General features: G+C 43.5%; 1 protein-coding gene across 2 annotated transcripts in view; it reads left to right on the forward strand.

The window, feature by feature from the left end:
* Positions 1-913: 913 nt before the first annotated feature.
* The window catches only part of Etf1 (eukaryotic translation termination factor 1), a 29,286-nt gene continuing 11,673 nt past the window's right edge, over positions 914-18,526 (forward strand). The window contains exons 1-2 of one of the 2 annotated variants that reach the window (XM_052201367.1): positions 914-1,064; positions 1,225-1,328. In XM_052201367.1, coding sequence (XP_052057327.1) covers positions 1,243-1,328 — 86 coding nt within the window. In that variant the 5' untranslated portion in view covers positions 914-1,064; positions 1,225-1,242. Of the gene's footprint in view, positions 1,065-1,224; positions 1,329-1,354; positions 1,456-18,526 lie in introns of those variants that run through there. The other variant, XM_052201368.1, reaches the window with a different exon arrangement.

Here is an 18,526-nt window from a genome sequence, read left to right on the forward strand (position 1 = left end):
ATTACAAGCGATTATAAACTCAACTAGACTGAACTCCATTAGGGTTATCTGACTTAGATCTAGTACTTGCTTCAAGGTCAAATATTTGAATGCTCCCAAGTGAAGCGAAGGGAGACAGACAATTGAAAAGCTTAACTCATAAAGTAAAAGTTCTAACGCTTTCAGCATTCTCCCTACCTCCACGCCCAACAGATAAGAACAAAACACGCATGCTCTGAGATACCTTGGGTCTCCAACCTCAGGCAACCCCTGAATCCTTCAACCCCCCCAAAAGTCCCAAGTCCAAAGTGAACCCATACTCGTTAGCACTGAAACCCTTCTTCAGCCCTGCGCAATCGATCGGCTCCAGGCTCGGTGAAGTTCCCGATCTCGACCTAGCCGCCAGGATTCTGAACTTTTTGTTCGCAAAGCCATGATGCACACAGCCCACCGCGCTCGGTCGGCAAGCGATAAAGTTGAATCTCGTTGCGACGTTTCCTCCTTGCTTCTCTAACGCGGTTGACCTCACGCTCGTTACGTACGTGTCCGAGAAACTAAACTTTGCGTCGCAGAGCTTCAGATATTCATTCAGGTCAAAGGGGAAGAACGAAAGACAACGACCACTCCCTCTCTCTCTTCTCTCTCGCCCTTTAAGAAGCACTCCCATTCTAACCCTTAGAAGCTGGGAAAATGCTCGCGAGAACCGCGGAATTCGGCCGCTTCCTTCTCCAAGAGAGCCGGGCCGGAAGGAAGACCGTACCTCCCGCTCCCCACCCATACCTCACAAGGCAGGAGCCGCATAGGCAGCCAATCAGATCGCCTCTTGTAAGCAAAGGCGCGGAGAGCCAATGGGAAGTCGCGGCGCGCGCAGAGCCTCTCCTCGTCGCACCGGCCCCCTCCCTTCCGCCCGCCGCCTTCCACTCCGCCCCTGGCGGAGGAAGTGAGATCAGAGGCCCCATGTGAGCGGATTGCAACACATGCAGCTGCCTGGAGAGAGGGAGCCGGTGTCCTACGTCAGAGCCGCCGCCGCCGCGGAGCCGCCGCCGGGGAGGAGCAGCCGCTACCGCCCAGGACTGGGCCCTTAGGTAAAGCGGGCGTGGGGAAGGCCGGCGCCCTATGCGGCGGGCCGTCGGGGCGGGGAGAGGAGGGCAGCTCGGGGGGTGGTGAAGAAGGGGGCCGCTCTGCCCCAGCGGCGGCGCTAACTCTGTGGTCTTGGTGTCTCCGGGCCCCGCCGGGCCGCTCTAGGGAGGAGGAGGCGAGAAGATGGCGGACGACCCCAGTGCTGCCGATAGGAACGTGGAGATCTGGAAGATCAAGAAGCTCATTAAGAGCTTGGAGGCGGCCCGCGGGTGAGCGCCGCGTCCGGCACCCCCGTGCTCTCTTGGATCCCGGACCCCTCAGGATGGCCGCCCCCGCGCCGCATGGCCGGATGAGGAGAACCCGGCACTAGCCAACTCCCGCCTTCTGGACCTCTGGGTAGTAGCCTCTGACTGGAGGGCGAGGGTCGGCGCGGCTGGCCAGGAAAAAGTCCTTACTCCTCTTGGTGGTAATGAGGCTGGCTCCACGGCTCAGATCACTCGACCCCCTCTCCGGATAAAGCCACTGCTACTTTTGTACTCCTCTCAGGCCTTTAAATCCAACTCCTCACTTTTAGGGCTCCTGGTGCTGCCACCCAACTTGGGTACTGTTAGGGGAAAGTACTTGGCGTTCCTTCCCGAACGCCCTACCCTGATTTCCTCTCTTCCTCTCGCTTCACGTCCCTCAACCAGGCCTCATTAAAATGGCCTCCCCCACTTGGACTTACAAGTCCTGTGTGGGTGAAGTTTTGATAGGGTGTAAAAGAGTTGACCAAGAGAGAGCTTGTTCTTCTTCGCTCCCCTTTATTTTTCATGGTCATAGACCTCTCTGAAGATGACTTCCTCTAAGTTTTCTAATTACCCGAAGCTTCCTGGGTTTAGCTGTTCTAAGACCCGCCTATAAACCGAAAATGCCAGCGTGTGCGGGATGGAATGGTGGTGGTTTTCGTTAACAAATCTGTTATGTACATATTCAAGAGAAATCCAGGGAATAGAGTCCCTGATAGCTTTTCTGTGGGACTTCTTGGGAAAATCTCTCCAGTTGCCTGGTTGAGTAACAGTGCTTGTGGGAATTCAAAAGTGACTTAAAGTGAGCTTTCTTAAGTTTTTATAAGTGAGTCTCTTAAGTTTTTATAAGAACTTATGGGTGTTGCCTCTAGGTGTGTGAATAACATAGGTTGCAAGTAGCCATATGTTTGTTTTTTGTGAGAGTGTGCCGGAGGCATTTGTGTCTCTTTCATGTGTTGCCATGTTTTGTTACTTTCTCAGTTATAGAAACTTTTTACCTCTTGGGGTGCCCTTACCCTAAAAGTGGAACATTGTAAATTCCTGCACTTCAGAGCATTCTTAGAGTGACTCTTCTCAGATGCTATGTGGAAATTCAGTTTGAGCACACAAACCATACATTCTCATTTTCAGCTCGTTTGTCACTGATGGGTAGGTTGCCATCGATACCGTGACCACCTTAGTGCTGTGCTCATTAACTGTTATAAATGGATTCTGATTGATTACTCTTAGTCCATGATTTTTAAGCAGTATGGTTTTGCTGTGGTATTTTTCTTTTCTTTTTTTTTAAGAATTTATTTATTATATGTAAGTACACTGTAGCTGTCTTCAGACACTTCAGAAGAGGGAGTCAGATCTCATTACAGATGGTTGTGAGCCACCATGTGGTTGCTGGGATTTGAACTCGGGGCCTTCGGGAAGAGTAGTGGGTGCTCTTAACCACTGAGCCATCTCTCCAGCCCGTGGTATTTCATTCTTAATAAGTAAGGAACACTAATTTCTGTTTGGGATTAGACTTCTGAAAGTTTGGATACATTTGGTGTGTTGCTCATTCCTTTGATGGATGAATTGTAAAAACTTGAATTGAGGGTAGATATTATTATTATTATTGTTTCTTAGAGGTTTTTGTTGTTGTGTTTTACTTGAATATAAAGATTTCCAGAAAGGAACTTGCATCATGTGGTAGAATGACAATAAAATACCAATGTAAAAATGTATCAGGCGTGTTAATAAAGATCATGGTTTGTTGTGAAGTCTAGACTTAGCCAGGCACTTTTGCTTTGAACCTGTAGGTTGTCGGGTGCTTTTTAAGGCAGGTTCCTGGATTAGAATGTGGATACAATTCATTCTCTGAATTCCTTACTAATTTGTTTGAGTGAGATGACATTGAAGATAACAGCTAGCTGGGCAGTGGCAGTGCATGCCTGTGATCCCTGCACTTGGCAGACAGAGGCAGGCGGATTTCTGAGTTCGAGGCCAGTCTGGTCTACAGAGTGAGTTCCAGGACAGCCAGGGCTACACAGAGAAACCCTTGTCTCCAAAAAACCAAAAAAAAAAAAAAAAGAAGAAGAAGATAACAGCTATATTTATTTCTCCTGCTTGGTGAACAAATTCATTCTTAGATTTCTTTGTTCCTAGCCATAGTTCCCAACTAGTTGAAGTTTTAAAGGCCTTTGGAAACTTATTTTCTAGTTTAGAAAAGTTAAGTTTGAATCACACCAAACAATATTGTAGACAGGATTGCACTGTCTACAATAGCCAGGAGTTGTAAATGATGTGACTTATTGTCCTGTCCTATCTTGCTTGATTTACCATGGATTTGGTCGCACCCTGAGCACACGATAACTAACGTCCTGTCCATTTCTGGTCAGGGAATCAAGTTTGCTGTATGTGGCTCAGAACTTTTTTTTTTTTTCTTAGTACAATGGCAAGATTTAATTTTTATTCTGAGTTGTGCTAGATTTTTATAGTGTTTTATACAAAAAATAATAATGATTTTTAAGCCATTTTTTTAAAGTTGGTCTCCAACTTATGTGGCTGGCTGAAGCCGGCTTGCCCTCCTGATCTGCTTTTGTCCCCTAGGTGCTGGTGTCACAGGCATGTGCTGTGCCTGGCTAATACTAAAATATTAGGATACTTGTGTTGAGCTTTAAAGACAAATTGCTTGGCAAATGGATCCATATGTGCCAGTATTGGGCATGTTCCAGTTAGACTTTAGTAGAAAACATGTATGTTGTCAGATGCAGCAGCACAGGAGAGAAGGTAGTGACAGGTGCCTAGTGTTGTCTCTAAATGAAAAGGGATTTATGGGCTAGATTAGCATGTGGGTCTGCCTCTCTCTGTCCAGTTAACTTTGTGTCTTTGTATATGCATGGTCAACTTTTGAGGGGTTGGCTTTCTCTTACCATAGGTCAAGTTCTGGGGCTAGGGTTTTTGTTGTTGTTTGAGTCAGATTTTCACTGTAGACTTGGCTGGCCTGGAGTTCAGTATATAGCCCAAGGATGGCCTCTGGCTCATAGTGATCTTCATGTCCCTGTTCATACCTGCTGTCACAGCAGCAACTCTAAACACTAATTTTTTTAAAACATTTATTTATTGATGTGTAAGTACACTGTAGCTGTCTTCAGTGTACTTCAGAAAAGGGTATCAGGTTTTAAAGTTCACCAGAATGAGAAATTTTGAAGTTTACTCAGTATGTGGTTATCTTTATTATGTAGACAAATGTAGTATAGTTTTAAAAGAACTACCGGTAAGATGGACTCAATAGTTAAAACACTTTGATGGATGAGGTAACCACAAAATTATTTATTGAGCATTTTGTCATAGACCTTTGGAATAATACATTGTCATTTATTATTCACAATAAATGTCAACATTTGATACACAAAGTAAATGAGACTGAGATTTTAGATGACCTGCTGTCTTGAATGTCATGGTATGAAACTGTAAAACAAGATGAACTTAAATTCAGAGGTCTACTTAACCTATAAGAGGCTATTCTAAGCTTTGGTTTCCGTGTGTGTAATTGTATAGTAATCTGAATATATGCAGATTCTGATTTGTGAACTAGTGTGCTATATTTTGTGCTCTCCAAAATCTCCAAGAGTAGTCTTTGTTGTTGTTTTGCCTTTTTTGAGACAGTTTCTCTGTGCGGCCTCACCTGTCCTGGAACTCATTCTGTAGATCAGGCTGGCCTAGCCTGCCTCCCTCGCACTGGGATTAAAGGCGTGCACTGCCACCACCAGGCTGCAAGTCCAGTCTTAAAACTTATTCTGAGTCCAGCCAGGTGTATTTGTGAAATGACATCTGCAAAGACCAAGGTACTAAAGGGAGGCCTCGGTGACTGTTTCGTAGCATCTGGTTGGTTCCTCTGTACCTTCTTCGTTATCCTTTAAATGAGGTTGAGTATGGAGTGTGTACATACGTAGGATAACCAGCCAGTTGTTTTCATACTGACTTCCCTTAACAATTGACTATGTATGATATTTCTCTCAGTTTATGGTTGTTACTCTTGGTATATTATTCTCCAAAGATGACTTATAAGGAAAAACATGTGCGTAGCCAAAATGGATATAGGACCATGTGAGTTGAATCACAGTTGGTTTCAAATAAGGAACTTAAAGCAGATGAACATTTCTAGGCCTCTTCGATTTTCCTTTTGAGATACGGGTCTCCTGTATTCTGGGCTGGGATTGAACTCTTGGTCTTCCTGCCTCATCTCCCAAGAGCAGAGATTACAGGCCTGAGTCACCATGCCAGCGTCATTCCAGCTGCTGAGAAAAGAATGGCCCCTAGTTCAAGGTCAGTTGGCTACCAGAGACTGGTCTGTACACATTTTTCTCCTACTCTCCCTGGGAGGAAAAAAAAACTTTTTTTTTTAAACTAGTGATTTCAGGAAGTTTTGTTTTTATTTTATTTCTCAATACTTTTAAAAATTCTTTTAAAAGTGGGTTTTAAAGATGTTTTAATAAGGTTTAAGTATGAGGGTTAAGAGAATGTGTTACTCAGAAGATACACTCAAAGTGGTGTGGGCTTTTCAGAGAAGACTAAGAAAGTAAGCTTTTCATGTTGACAGGGTGGTCAAGACTGGGCTAGAGATATAGCTTTGTAGTAGTTACAGTGCTGGTATGTTTGGTTTTCAGCACTTCCTCCAAAAAGAAAGTCCACAAAGTAACAACCTTACCATCATTCTTTTTCATCATTCCTCTCTCCATCCCTCCCTCCCTTCTTTCCTGTTTTGCATATGCAAATATGTTTGAGGAAGGACATTAAGAGATTGAAGTCAGGGTTTTGAGCCACGACTCCTACCACTGAGTGAATATTCCAAGCCATTTTTAACCATACTGGTTTTGTTGCAAAGGATTGAACTCAAGGCCTGTCCATTGTAGGCAGACACCCTGTTTCTAAGCTACAAACCTCAGTCCTCAGAGACTTGGGAATAAGAAAGGATCTCACTCACTTTGTGCTCCTGGCTTGTCTCAGGCTTGGCAGCCTCCTCGTAGGCTTTCATATAGCTACCTAAAGCATTAGAGATTCAGCCTCTGAAGGGGGCTTTTATTCATCCCTTACCTTGTGTGCCACACTGCCATCTCTTTTAAAAAATTCTTATAAGAGTCAGTAATTAGAATGGTTATGATTTGGGGAAGAGATGGATATATAACAAAACTGTTGGTGTCTGTTTAGGCTATTCTTTTAAGTTTTGATTTTTTTTATGCATAGAAATCTTGGATTGAAGCTGGGCGGTGGTGGCGCACGCCTGTAATCCCAGCACTTTGGGAGGCAGAGGCAGGCGGATTTCTGAGGTCGAGGACAGCCAGGGCTACACAGAGAAACCCTGTCTCGAAAAAAACCAAATCCAAAAAACAAAACAAAAAAGAAAGAAATCTTGGATTGATAGTGATGTTTGGCATAATGAGGGTTAAAATGTCTAACACTACATTTCTCACACAGTGAGTCTTGGTATGTAGCCTAAGTTTACCTCCACTGACTATTCTTCAGGATTATAAGCATGTAATTCCTGGCTGCAATGTTGTTAGTGCTTTCCTATTACTTACACATTGATCCTTTAGAAATATCTTAAAGGAGCTTGGTCTAATGGCACAGGATTAATTTAGCTACCTATGAAACTGAGGCAGGAGGTTGTTGCATGTTCAAAGTCTGCCTGGGTGACATGGGTGACATCCTGACTCAAAACATAAAAAGCAGTTGGGGTGTCACTCTGGTAGAGTACTTGACTAGCATGTTCAAGGTCCTGGGTTCAATCTTTTACCTAGTCCTACCAAAAAATAGAAATAACCTAACGGAGCATTATATTAAGAGATGAGAACAGACAGATGGGGTTCAGAATACAAGTTAATGATCAAGCAGTTGCCTAGCATACACAAAGGCACAAAGTTAATTCTGAGCACTGAAGAAACAAAAATATTGGGGGACTAGTAAAATAGCTCAGTAAAAGTACTTACAAACTTGGGGGCTCTAGCCCCCACATAAAAGCTGAGTGCTAGCTTACCCCTGTAATTCTAGAACTGTGGTCATAGAAACAGGAGAGTGATTGAGTTCCAGGTTCAGCAAGAAACAGTCTCAAAAGAACATGATGGAGAGCAATTGAGAAAAACCTCTGTTAACCTCTGGCCTCTGCATGCATCCACACAGAGAAAGACATGGACAAAGAGGAAAGGGGTGGATGAGCTCATCCATAGTAGGATGTGTTGGTCTTCTCAGATACTCCACACACCTTAATTCAGAACTTATCTGAACTGTAGTATTCTGGACAAGTGTCCTATGTTTTGTGAAACACTGGAGTTTCAAGTCTTGACAGACTTCCCATTGTGGTAGGAGATACAGTTATTCTTCCAGGGAAAGAAACCTCTTTAGACACACTCCTCAGTAAGCAAGAGAACAGTGTAGAATATATTTAAGGCAGAATATAGTAAGATTTGTCCAGTCCTTCCTCTACCATACCACATAGACCAATTGGATCCTTTAACGGGAGGAATATTTTTCTCTGAACTTAGGGGTTGAGGGCGTTGTTGCATGCTAGTTATGGTAAGATACTTGCTTGATTACTAGCTTTATAGCAAGGTTTTTAATGGTCTGGACTCTGCTTGAAGGTTGGGAAGAAAATTTTTGTTTGCCCATTACCAGGTTTGTCCAGTTGATCATTTCCAGCAGCAATCTCTGAGTCTGGCCTATTCTCCAGGAATCTCAGAATAGAATCTTCTCCTAGGATACATTCTGTAGGTGTCTTCTCGTTCTTTAGCAGCCTGCTGTCTTAAGAGGGAGTAAGGGGGTTGGAGGGTTCGAAGCTCTTTTCTGTCAGGTTAGAAATTATGTGTGACTTCCCACTCAGGAGCCAAGAGCTTGGTGAATCTGCCTCTACTAACAGACATTATCGTTGCCACATGACATACTTTGGACCCTTGACTATTCTTATTGTATCCCTTCCTATTATATTCAGTGGGCTTGGCATTTTGGGGTTCCTAACAGTTCATTCTTGCCATGCAGATAACCTGGGGCTGTTGGCCTGTGTTTGGTGTTTAGAAACAGGAGTTTGCTTTGTTTGTCCAGAATAGTCTTGAGCTTTCCACAATCCTTAAGTAGATGTATGGTTCTTTTTTTAAGATTTATTTATTATATGTAACTATGCTGTAGCTACTTCAGACACACCAGAAGAGGGTGTCAGCTCTCATTACAGAGGGTTATGAGCTGTGGTTGCTGGGATTTGACCTCACGACCTTCGGACAAGCAGTCAGTGCTCTTACCTGCTGAGCCATCTCTCCAGCTCAATGCTCTTTTTTTATCCCCCTAGTTTTTGCATTTTATTTTGTTTTTGAGACAGGGTCTCCTGTATAGCTTTAGCTTTCCCAATACACATTCAGCACACCAGGCAGATCCACCTGCCTTTGCCTCCCAAGAACTGAAAAATTAAAGAGGTGCACACCTGTCCTGCACCTAACTAAAGAATATCTGGAAGGAGTGGGAGTTAAGACACGGATTTTCTGTGACCCCTGGCTGTTCTAGAACTCACTTTGAAGACACAAGGCTCTAGAGATCAGCCTGCTTCTGCCTCCCAAGTACTGGAATTAAAGGTGTGTGCCACCATCACAAGCCTAAAAGGTTTTCTTGTTTTTCATTTGTTTGTTTAAATGAGAACATGGTCTGCTAGCCATTCCTGGATTGGTGACACAAGCCATTTTCAGTCTCATGTTAAGTACAGAGTAACATAATAGTTTGAGGGGTTAGTGCAGGCAGCAGAATAATTGTGTAACTACTTAGACAAAAGTTAGAAAGTAGCTTAGCAAGGCAGGTAGTTTGTTTCTAATGTTACTTTGAGGGGCTGGAGAGATGGCCCAGCAGTTAAGAGCCTGCATTTCAAAGATTGTTACTTTGTAAGCCAAGTGACAAGGAAGCCGTGCCAAATTTATAATCCATAGTCTGAGGCTGAGCGGAGGGAGGGTCACCAGTTCAGGGCCAATCTGAGCGATGAGACCTTTGCTCAGAACAGAAAAAGGATTACTTTGTGCTGGTTTAGCATGTTCAAGACATTGCAGAAAAGTTGGCTTGGGCGTTAGTGCGAGTCTTTGGCATGGTAGAATAAAACTATGCCTACAGTTTTGTAGTTGTCATTGTGATGTTTCATTGTTTTGACATAAGATCTCTGAAGCTTACAGCCCTGTCTCTACTTCCTCATAGCTGGTGTGGTTCATTCTAGTTTTATTCTGAGGTTGAAATAGTTACAAAAATTTTGTGATAATGGAAATTGAACCCAAGACCTGTAATGCTAGACAAGTATTCTTAGACTGAACTACATTCTTGGGCCCCCAAATTCCTTGTTTTTTGTTGTTTAGATTAATTAATATATTCTAATTGTGTGTGTGTGTGTGTGTGTGTGTGTGTGTGTGTGTGTGTGTGTGTGTAAGTGCCCAAAGAGACAAGAGGAGTCAGGCGAATTATAGGAAGTTACAGGGAGTTGTGAGCTGCCTGTTTGGATATTAGGCATTGAACTCAGATCCTCTGGAAGAGTATTACTTGATCTTAATGGCTGAGCCACCTTTTCAGCCCCTAAAATTCATTTTTGATTAAAAGCAAAGTAGCCTCAAATTCAGCGCAAAGGCTTAGTATTAGTTAATGGTTGATCTGACCTCAGGATACTGAAATAGTAGCAGAGCGTTTGCATGTGTGCCTGCCTACTAAAGTTGGCACACTAGAATTTAAGACCATATGTTTTAAAAATTAAAAGTGGGGCTGGAAAGGTGATGTGAAAGTTAAGATAATTGATTGTTGCTGTGCTTGAACGTGGAGCTGGGCCTTGCTAATGCCAAACACAGACTAAAGAGTTAGGCCCCGGCCCTAATTTTAAAAGGTTCATTTTATGTGTGTATGTCCAAGTTTGTGTGTGTGTGGCCCGTGTTTATGTATGTGTGACCCATGTTTAGGAGCCCTCAGAAGTCAAACGAAAGTATTAAATTCCCAAGAATTGGAGTTACCTGAATCCTCTGCCAAAACAGTGGGTATTCTGAACCACTGGGCATCTTCCCAGTCCCTGATGTGTTTAAATAGTTAAAACTACTTTTTCAAAGACAAGTAACTAGCATGCCTTTAACTCTATAACAAGCTTGTTAATGAAACAAAAGGCTCCTAATGGCATTCCCTGGACAAAACTGAAGTCCAGAGAATATCTAGTTGTCTATTGCCAGGCAATTTTAGAGGTCCTGTCAGTTTCTGTTCCCATCTTCCACTTTCAAATCTGTCTTCCTGTTATGCACACTACCTTGGTTTTTTTTGTTTTGTTTTCTTTTGTTTTGTTTATTTTCAGACACTGTCTCTGTAGCCCTGGCTGCCTGGGAGCTCACTCTGTAGACCAGGCTGATCTCAAGCTCAGATTGCCTCAGTGCTGAGATTAGAGGTGGGCACCCCCATGCTTAGACAATGTGCTGCTTCTTTTCTTTTAATTTTTAGTTTTAAGTTATGGGTGTTGTGTCTTCTGTACCATATGTATGCTTACAGAGACCAGCAGAGGGTATCGGATTCCCTCAAACTAGAATTACAGAGAACTATGAGCCGCCATGCAGCTGCTGGACAGTGAGCCCTGGTCCTCCAGAAGAGCAGCCAGGCTCTTACTCCAGCTGTTTTTAATGAACATCTGGTGATGATGGAAATCGTGACAAAAGTATGTATTAAAAAGACAATTAGGATGGGCTGGAGAGATGGCTCAGCGGTTAAGAGCACTGACTGCTTTTCCAGAGGTCCTGAGTTCAATCCCCAGCAACCACATGGTGGCTCACAACCATCTATACTATGATCTAGATCTGATGCTCTCTTCTGACATGCAGGTGAACATGCAGATAGGACACTATATACATACAGTAAATAAATAAATCTTGAAAAATGTATTTTTAAAAAAGACAATTAATGGGAGAATTGTGAATTCTGCTTTATTTCAAAATACTTCCACGTGGGTCACAAGAAGAGTTTTCATTCCTAGTTCCCTGGCTAGAACACTGACTGAAATCGCCGTCTCCCCATATCTCATTGTTTTGAGAAGATTAGAAAAAGATTTCAGCTTCTGCTGCTTCCTGGTGGAATATTCCAGTATGGTATTGGGATGTTGACCTAGGTAGAGAAACTTCCCTGTCCACAGTTGTTGAGTAAGGAAAGGGAAAGCTACTGACTGTCTAAATCTTTCCTTTCTGAATTTTGTTTGCTGCTTTAATTTGGCCTGCTTGTATTTGCTCTGTGTATCTACTCCATTTACAAGTTTTTCTTCTGTGTCTCCCAGAAGTTAATCCTCTGGGTAAATGATTGAAGAGAATTCTTTGATAATGGAAGGCACATTGGTGAGCATAAGGAGGGCGGGGCCTTGGGAGCTCTGGCAGTGTTCTATGTAGTAGCTTGTTTCTTGTGTCTGCCTTGAACTTTTTAAGACCTGTATATGAGTGAGTCATTGGTATATGAATCACTGGCCTTTTTAAAACTTACATTAATTTATTTTTGTGGTGAAGGGTGGGGTGAGGGGTCAAAACAGTCTGTTCTGTCCTGTCGTGTGGCTTCCAGGGATTGGAGTGTCATTACCTGATGAAGCATCTCACTGGCTCATGTGTTGAGACAGGGTCTTACTTTGTTCCCTGCTGTACTGGAACTGAATATGAACCAAGCTGGCCTTAAACTTACGGCCATCCTCCTGACTGTCTTCCAACACCTGGGATTATAGGCATGCACTGCTAACTGGAGCATGCCGTCTAATGACTTTTTATCTTCTTTGTCCTTTTCCTTTGCATGGGGTTCACGGATGCATGTGTAGGTAGAGGACATCATCGGGTGTGACAGTTCCACCTTGTTGGAGAAGGGGTTTCTTTGTTGCTCGGCTTCCTGCTTACATAACTTATGGGAATTCTCTGCTTTTCATCTCACTAGAGGAGTGTTGTTTTCTTTTTACATGGGCTCTGAAAATTCAGAACTCAGCCTCCCAGCCCATAGGATGGGTGTTCTCATCCGTGGTGCGCTGCCACTTGTGAGTGCTGCAGATTGCATGCAGATCATGGCTTGCGGAGAGAGATCTCTTCTGACTGGATTATCTCCCCAGCCTTTAATACCGGCTCGTTTCCTACTTCTTTTCTTTTTATTTATTTTGATATTGAGGCGCAGTCTTCCAGTGTAGCCCAGGCTGGCCTGAGCTGTTTCTGTGCTACCCTCCCAAGTGTTATGTATTCATTGGCTCTCCTTTAATTATTATATTTATGTATATAGGTGTTTGTCTGAGCATCATGCAAGTGTCTGGTGACCTCAGAGTCCCGAGAGGGCATCATATCCCTTGGAACGAGCCACCACGTCATATCTCCAGTTCCCTCACTGGCTCTTGCTTAGGTCTTTAGATTTGGGAAAGGGAGTGTAATGACAGCAAAGAAGGTGGAAAAAGGACTATTAGAATTAGAAAAGGCAAGAGCAGACCTTGCCAAGTAATATACACCCTTAATTCCAGCACTGGGGAGACCAAGGCAGGCTGAGCTGAGTGCAGCCTGGTCCATATATAAGCTCCAGGCCAGCCAAGTATTCAGAGTGAGAGGGCTGGGGAGGGGTGACAACGAGAGTGTGCTGTAGTTTGGTCTTTGCAGTCAGCTTCTCAAGTGAGAACATTGTCTTTTTTTCCTAGTGTCTGGTAATCTAAGGGCCTTTCATATGGTAAGCAAATACTTTTATCACTGAGTCCCTGCTGCAAGGGTTTTATTTCTCATTTTCTCTCTCTCTCTCTCTCTCTCTCTCTCTCTCTCTCTCTCTCTCTCTCTCTCTCACTGATTTGTAATGAGATCTCACACCCTCTTCCGCTGTGTCTGAAGACAGCTATAGTTTACTTAGATATAATATAGTAAATAATTATTTACCTTTATTTATGTGAGTACACTGTCCCTGTCTTCACACATACCAGAAGAGGATATTGATCAGATTTCATTACAGATGGTTGTGAGTCACCTTGTGGTTGTTGGGAATTGAACTCAGGATCTCTGGAAGAGCGGTCGGTGCTCTTAACCACTGAGCCATCCCTCCAGCCCCCTCTCATTCTCATAATAGTTATTTGTTGTACATGAACATGAAATATTCCATTTCCTTGAGATTTTATTGTGTTTACAAACTCTGGTCTAACAACTTTGGCTGCTTATGGAGTAGATGAGTGTATCTGCTTCAGAACTTTCCTGGCAGGGCCCTTTACTAGTGTTAAAGCCAGCGTAAAAATATCAGGCAACTTTAATAGTTTGAACTATGGCTTCCTAAACCTTTGGAGTACTGGTATACTGCATCATGCACCATCGTGCCCCCTAAGGCATGTTTTTATAATCTGGATTTTAACTCTAATCAAGTGTCTTACAAAGGTGAGTTCAGAAACTTAAAGGTTTCTCCCTACAGAGTAGAGAGAGTTATACATGAAAACTAGTGAAAGGTTGTTTTGTTCCTAAAATTTGGTGGGTCAGAGGGAGGTGGACAATGTGTATCTTTGGGTGAAAAGACAAGGTGTCTCTCTAACCCAGAGCTAGACTGGCAGCCAGCAGGTCCCTGTGACCCTGTCTATATCCCACGGCTCCAGGGTCATGTAGGTTATGGGATCTGAACTCATGTCCTCATGCAAGCACTCTTATCCAGAGAACCAGTTTTACACTTCAATCTTGGTAGAAATACACTAACCAGAAAAATTTCTGGCAAGCTATATGTACATCTTATCCTGTTTGTGTTTTTGAGACAGGGGACAGGCTCTGTCAGTGTAGTCTCAGCTGGCCTTGAACTCAGATCTGTGTTTCTCCGCCTTCGGTGTGATGGGATTAGGGAGCCAACCTCCATGCCCTGAGTCCTACTTCTGAACCTTGTAAACGGGGTCCCCGGGACAGGGTTGCATCCTGTCACTAGATGTGTGCGCTTGCTCTGGAGTGTTAAGTGTGTATGCAAGTAGGGTTGTCCTACTGTTCTTACCGCATCGGTGCTTAATGAGTGTTTGTCATCTTCATGAAAGTAAATAGCAGGTTATCTCAAGGTCATTTCCCAGTCGTAGCAGCATTATCTGGCTTTGAGGCATTTTTCTCCTAGGGTCACTCAGTTTGCTCCAACATTCCCTTCATTTAGCTTTAGGTTTTCCAGCCCTTTGGGTTGGGGCTCCTGTGGCGTCATTCTCTCTGCTCAGAGCCCTTCTCATTTTCCTTCTTAATGTCACCAGTGTCGGGTCTGAGTGCTGGCTCAGAGCCAGGCTCTTTTAAGAGAATGCCTGTGATCCCTAAAGATTCCAGACATATGCCTCCTTGAGAATTGTATATAAGAAAAAACACACACATAGAAAAAATAGTTTGTATTTAAACTGACTAATCTGGGGCCAGAGATGGCTCAACAGTTAGGGACACTGGTATTTCTCAGAGAGAACCCAAATTTCAGTGGGGTTCAGTGTCCCCTTCTAGCCTCGGAGGCACTATTCTGTGTACAGGCCAAGCAGCATACACTTAAAACATAGTAATCTTCTCTGCAAAAGTTGTTCTTGACATACACACACACACACACAAGCACGCACCTCAAAGTCTTTAAAACAAGCCCTGACTTGAGGCTTCTGTGAAAATCTATAGGCTCAGTAACAGGCGTGGTTCATATGTCTCAGAAAGTATCTTCATTCTCAGTTTATTTAACCCCACCCATTCCTGTGACACTAATAATTATTTGCTTTTGTAGCCTTCAAGTTAGGCCTGAACTTTGTTTTGTGGTGTGGTGCGTGCGTGTGTGTGTGTGTGTGTGTGTGTGTGTGTGTGTGTGTGTGTGTGTCCTTGCACCTCATGCATGCCTAGTGGCCTCAGATACTCTGAATGGGATTATAGACAGTTGCAAGCCACCATTTGTATGCTAGGAATTAAGCTTCCTTTGGAAGAACTGGCAGTGTTTTTAACTGCTGGGCCATGTCTTCAGCCTCTGACCTTTATTTAAGTACACATGAATTATATAAAATGAGTTTTATGTGTTTTCATATGTGTACATAAATCATTACAATCATATTTACCCCCTGTGTCTTAGTTACTTTTCTATTCTGATAAAACACCACTGAAGCAGGCATTTCTTTGGGTTTATTTGTGGTTCTAAAAGGCTAAGACCATCATGGGGTGGAATCTGCTGGGTGCTCAACATCCTCCCACCATAAGCAAGAAGCATAACACACTGGGAATAGCACCGCTCTTGAAGCTGCATGTTCCCTGTGACGGAACTTTCCTAGCAAGGTCATATCTTCCAAGCATTGCTACCAACCAGGGCATTCGAATGCCTGAAACTATGGTGGACATCTTACTCAGACCACCATAGCCCTCGCCTTTTCTTGTTTCTCTCCCCAATCTGCCTTCTTTCTCAAGCTGTCTGCTTGTTGTACATGTGTATGTATCCACCTGTCACAGTGAGTTATTAGCATTGTATGCAGGAGCACATGCAGCAGGATGAACGTCAACTTCTGATGCCCCTGCCTCAGTTTCCCAGTGCTTATAGGAGTGATGGAGATTGAGCCCAGGGTTTCATGCATGCACAGCAAACACTCTGACCAGCTAAGCTATGGTCTAGCCTAACTGATTTTGTTTCGTTTTTTTGAGACAAGATTTTTCTGTGTAGCCCTGGCTGTTTTAGAACTCATTTTGTAGACCAGGCTGGCCTCAAACTCATAGAGATCCACTTGCCTCTGCCTCCTGAGGGTGTGTACCACCCCAATTTTTTATTATTATTAAATATAATTTACGTACCATAAAATATACCCCTGTTAAAAGATGTAACTCGTTTTTGTTTTTAGGATTCTGTCCTAGTTGTCTGTTGCAATGATAAAACACTGACAAAAAGCAGTTTGGGGTGTTTCTCTCTATTTATACATATGAGTCCCAGGAATCAGACTCAGGTCATCAGACTTGGCAGTACTTTTACCCACTGACCCATCCTATCACTTTCAATCATCCCATTTTACACCTATAACAAACAGTACTGAGTTCTTGTTTTCCTACATCCCCAATCTCCTGACCTTTTTACAAAGGGGAAAGTCACTTGTGTATATGGAGATCGGAGACCAACACTGAACGTCTCATCCCTCTCAGGATAGTGTTTGCCAGCATGTATGTTAGTGCACCATGTGCTTGTAGTGCCCACTGAAGCCAGAAGAGGGTATCAGATCACCGTTGACTGGAGCTGCAGACAGTTGTGAGCTGCAGTGTGGATGCTGAGAACTGAACCACTCTGGATCCTCTGCAAGAGCAAGTGTTCTTAATCGCTGAGTCATCTTTCCATCTCTTGTGTGACAAAACTCTCCGAGGAGATGCAGTGTACAGCTTTACCTTCAGGTCGGAAGCCTGCTGCAGACCCAAGTACTGACTTTCTGAGATCTTTACAGGATTGTCTCTTCAAGGTCTTGGCCGGGTTTTATTTTGTTTAGAGTTTGTACTGGTGATTGAACCTAGGCTTTGTGCTTGGTTGGCAAAGCTCTGCCACTGACCTATGTCCTTGCTAGCTTTTGTTGGTGTCATTTATTTGTGTAAGCCTTGGGCAGGCCTGGGACTCACTGTGTAGACCAGATGGTCTCATGCTCAGATGATCTGCTTGCACATGTGCTGGTCTTTGCTGGCTTTTAATTTGGATTGTGTTTTTGTTGTATGCTGAGAGTTATTTACATGGTCTACATAATTGTTGCAGAAATCATACCACACGGTTTTCAGATATTTCCTCCTATCTTATATGCTATCTTTGTGTATTGTACACGCATGCATGCTCCTGTGTGTATGTGCATGTGTGGAAACCAGAGGCCATAGTCAACTATTTTTATTACTCAGCGCCTCATGTTGTGAGATGGTCTCCTCTTGACCCTATGAGCTCTGGGGATCCTCCTATTTCTACCTCCCTGGTGCTAAGTCTACAGGATGGGCGGGCCAGATGCCTTTACCTGCTGAGACTTTAACCAACTTTATGTGAATAGAGCATTAAAGATGAGTATATTCCCATTGTAAACCAGCCTTCAGAACACTTTGCAACTTGCAAAACTGGTTTATATTGCTGCCAATACATGCCCTGCCCTACTCCTTAATGTTAGAGTTTGAACCTATGAGCTCATGCTTGCTAGGCAGAAACAACTAGAAATATTGAAACCAGGTGTTTCTTTTTGGTTCTTCGAGACAGGATTCTCTGTGTATCCCTGGCAGTCCTGGAACTCGCTCTGTAGACCAGGCTGGCCTCGGACTCAAAAATCCATCTGCCTCTGCCTCCCAAGTACTGGGATTAAAGGCATGTGCTACCATTGCCTGGCGAAACCAGGTGTTTCATAACTGCAGCTAATGATAAGTACCATGAAAGTACTGGTTAAAGAGGTGCTCTGTGATTCAGTCTCATCTTGTGGTTGTAGATAATTGAATTTGTTTGCATACTTAATTCGGCTTTTAGTGTATTCTTTTAGAAATTTGTGTTTGCATGTGTGTTGTGTGATAGACTTTCTGTCTGGTCTGCCCCCTCCTCGGAGATGGTATTACTAGGCATGTGCAGAACACCTGGCTTGTTGCAAGGCTTCTGGGATCCCCACGACAGGTCATTATGATTGTGAAGCAAGTGTTCTTAGTTACCTAGCCGCTGTAGTCCTCTTAGAAAAAAGCATTTTAATCCTATCAGTGCACATGCCATCAAAGCACATGCTTAGCCCCAGCACAGGGCGGGGCAGGGGCAGGCGGATCCTGTAGTCTGGAAAGACCCTATCTTAAAAAAAAAAATACATTCTTGAGTTACAAATTGTTTCATAACTGGGATGTTTGTGAATTGCATTACTCTCCTATCAAGAAAACGCTGGGTATGCTGAATTAGTATTTGAGGATTTTCAGAAAGGAGTAATATTAACTGGAATATTTGTCTGGACTTTGGGAAATTTGTTTCTTTGTTCTGACATAGCCTCCCCACTAAGAGCCACCAGGACCTCAGCCTCTACTGTTGACAGGTTTCATTTATTGACAAATTGCAGCTTGTGGGTCCTCCACAACCTTCTCTCTTCATTCCTTGAGAGTGAGATACTTCCTGGCTGTCCCACTGAGGGCCTTGTTAAGAGAATTGAGCAGCTACTCTCTTCTAAACTGTGGCTGGCTCTTGTTAGTTAGGCTTTCTTTAGACAATGTGCTCAAGTAGCTGCTGCCTTCCTGGTACTGTTCAGATGGTGTGTTTTTGTGAAT

The sequence above is a fragment of the Apodemus sylvaticus genome, chromosome 13, assembly GCF_947179515.1.
Source record: "Apodemus sylvaticus chromosome 13, mApoSyl1.1, whole genome shotgun sequence".
In the NCBI taxonomy this organism is placed as follows: Eukaryota; Metazoa; Chordata; class Mammalia; order Rodentia; family Muridae; genus Apodemus; species Apodemus sylvaticus.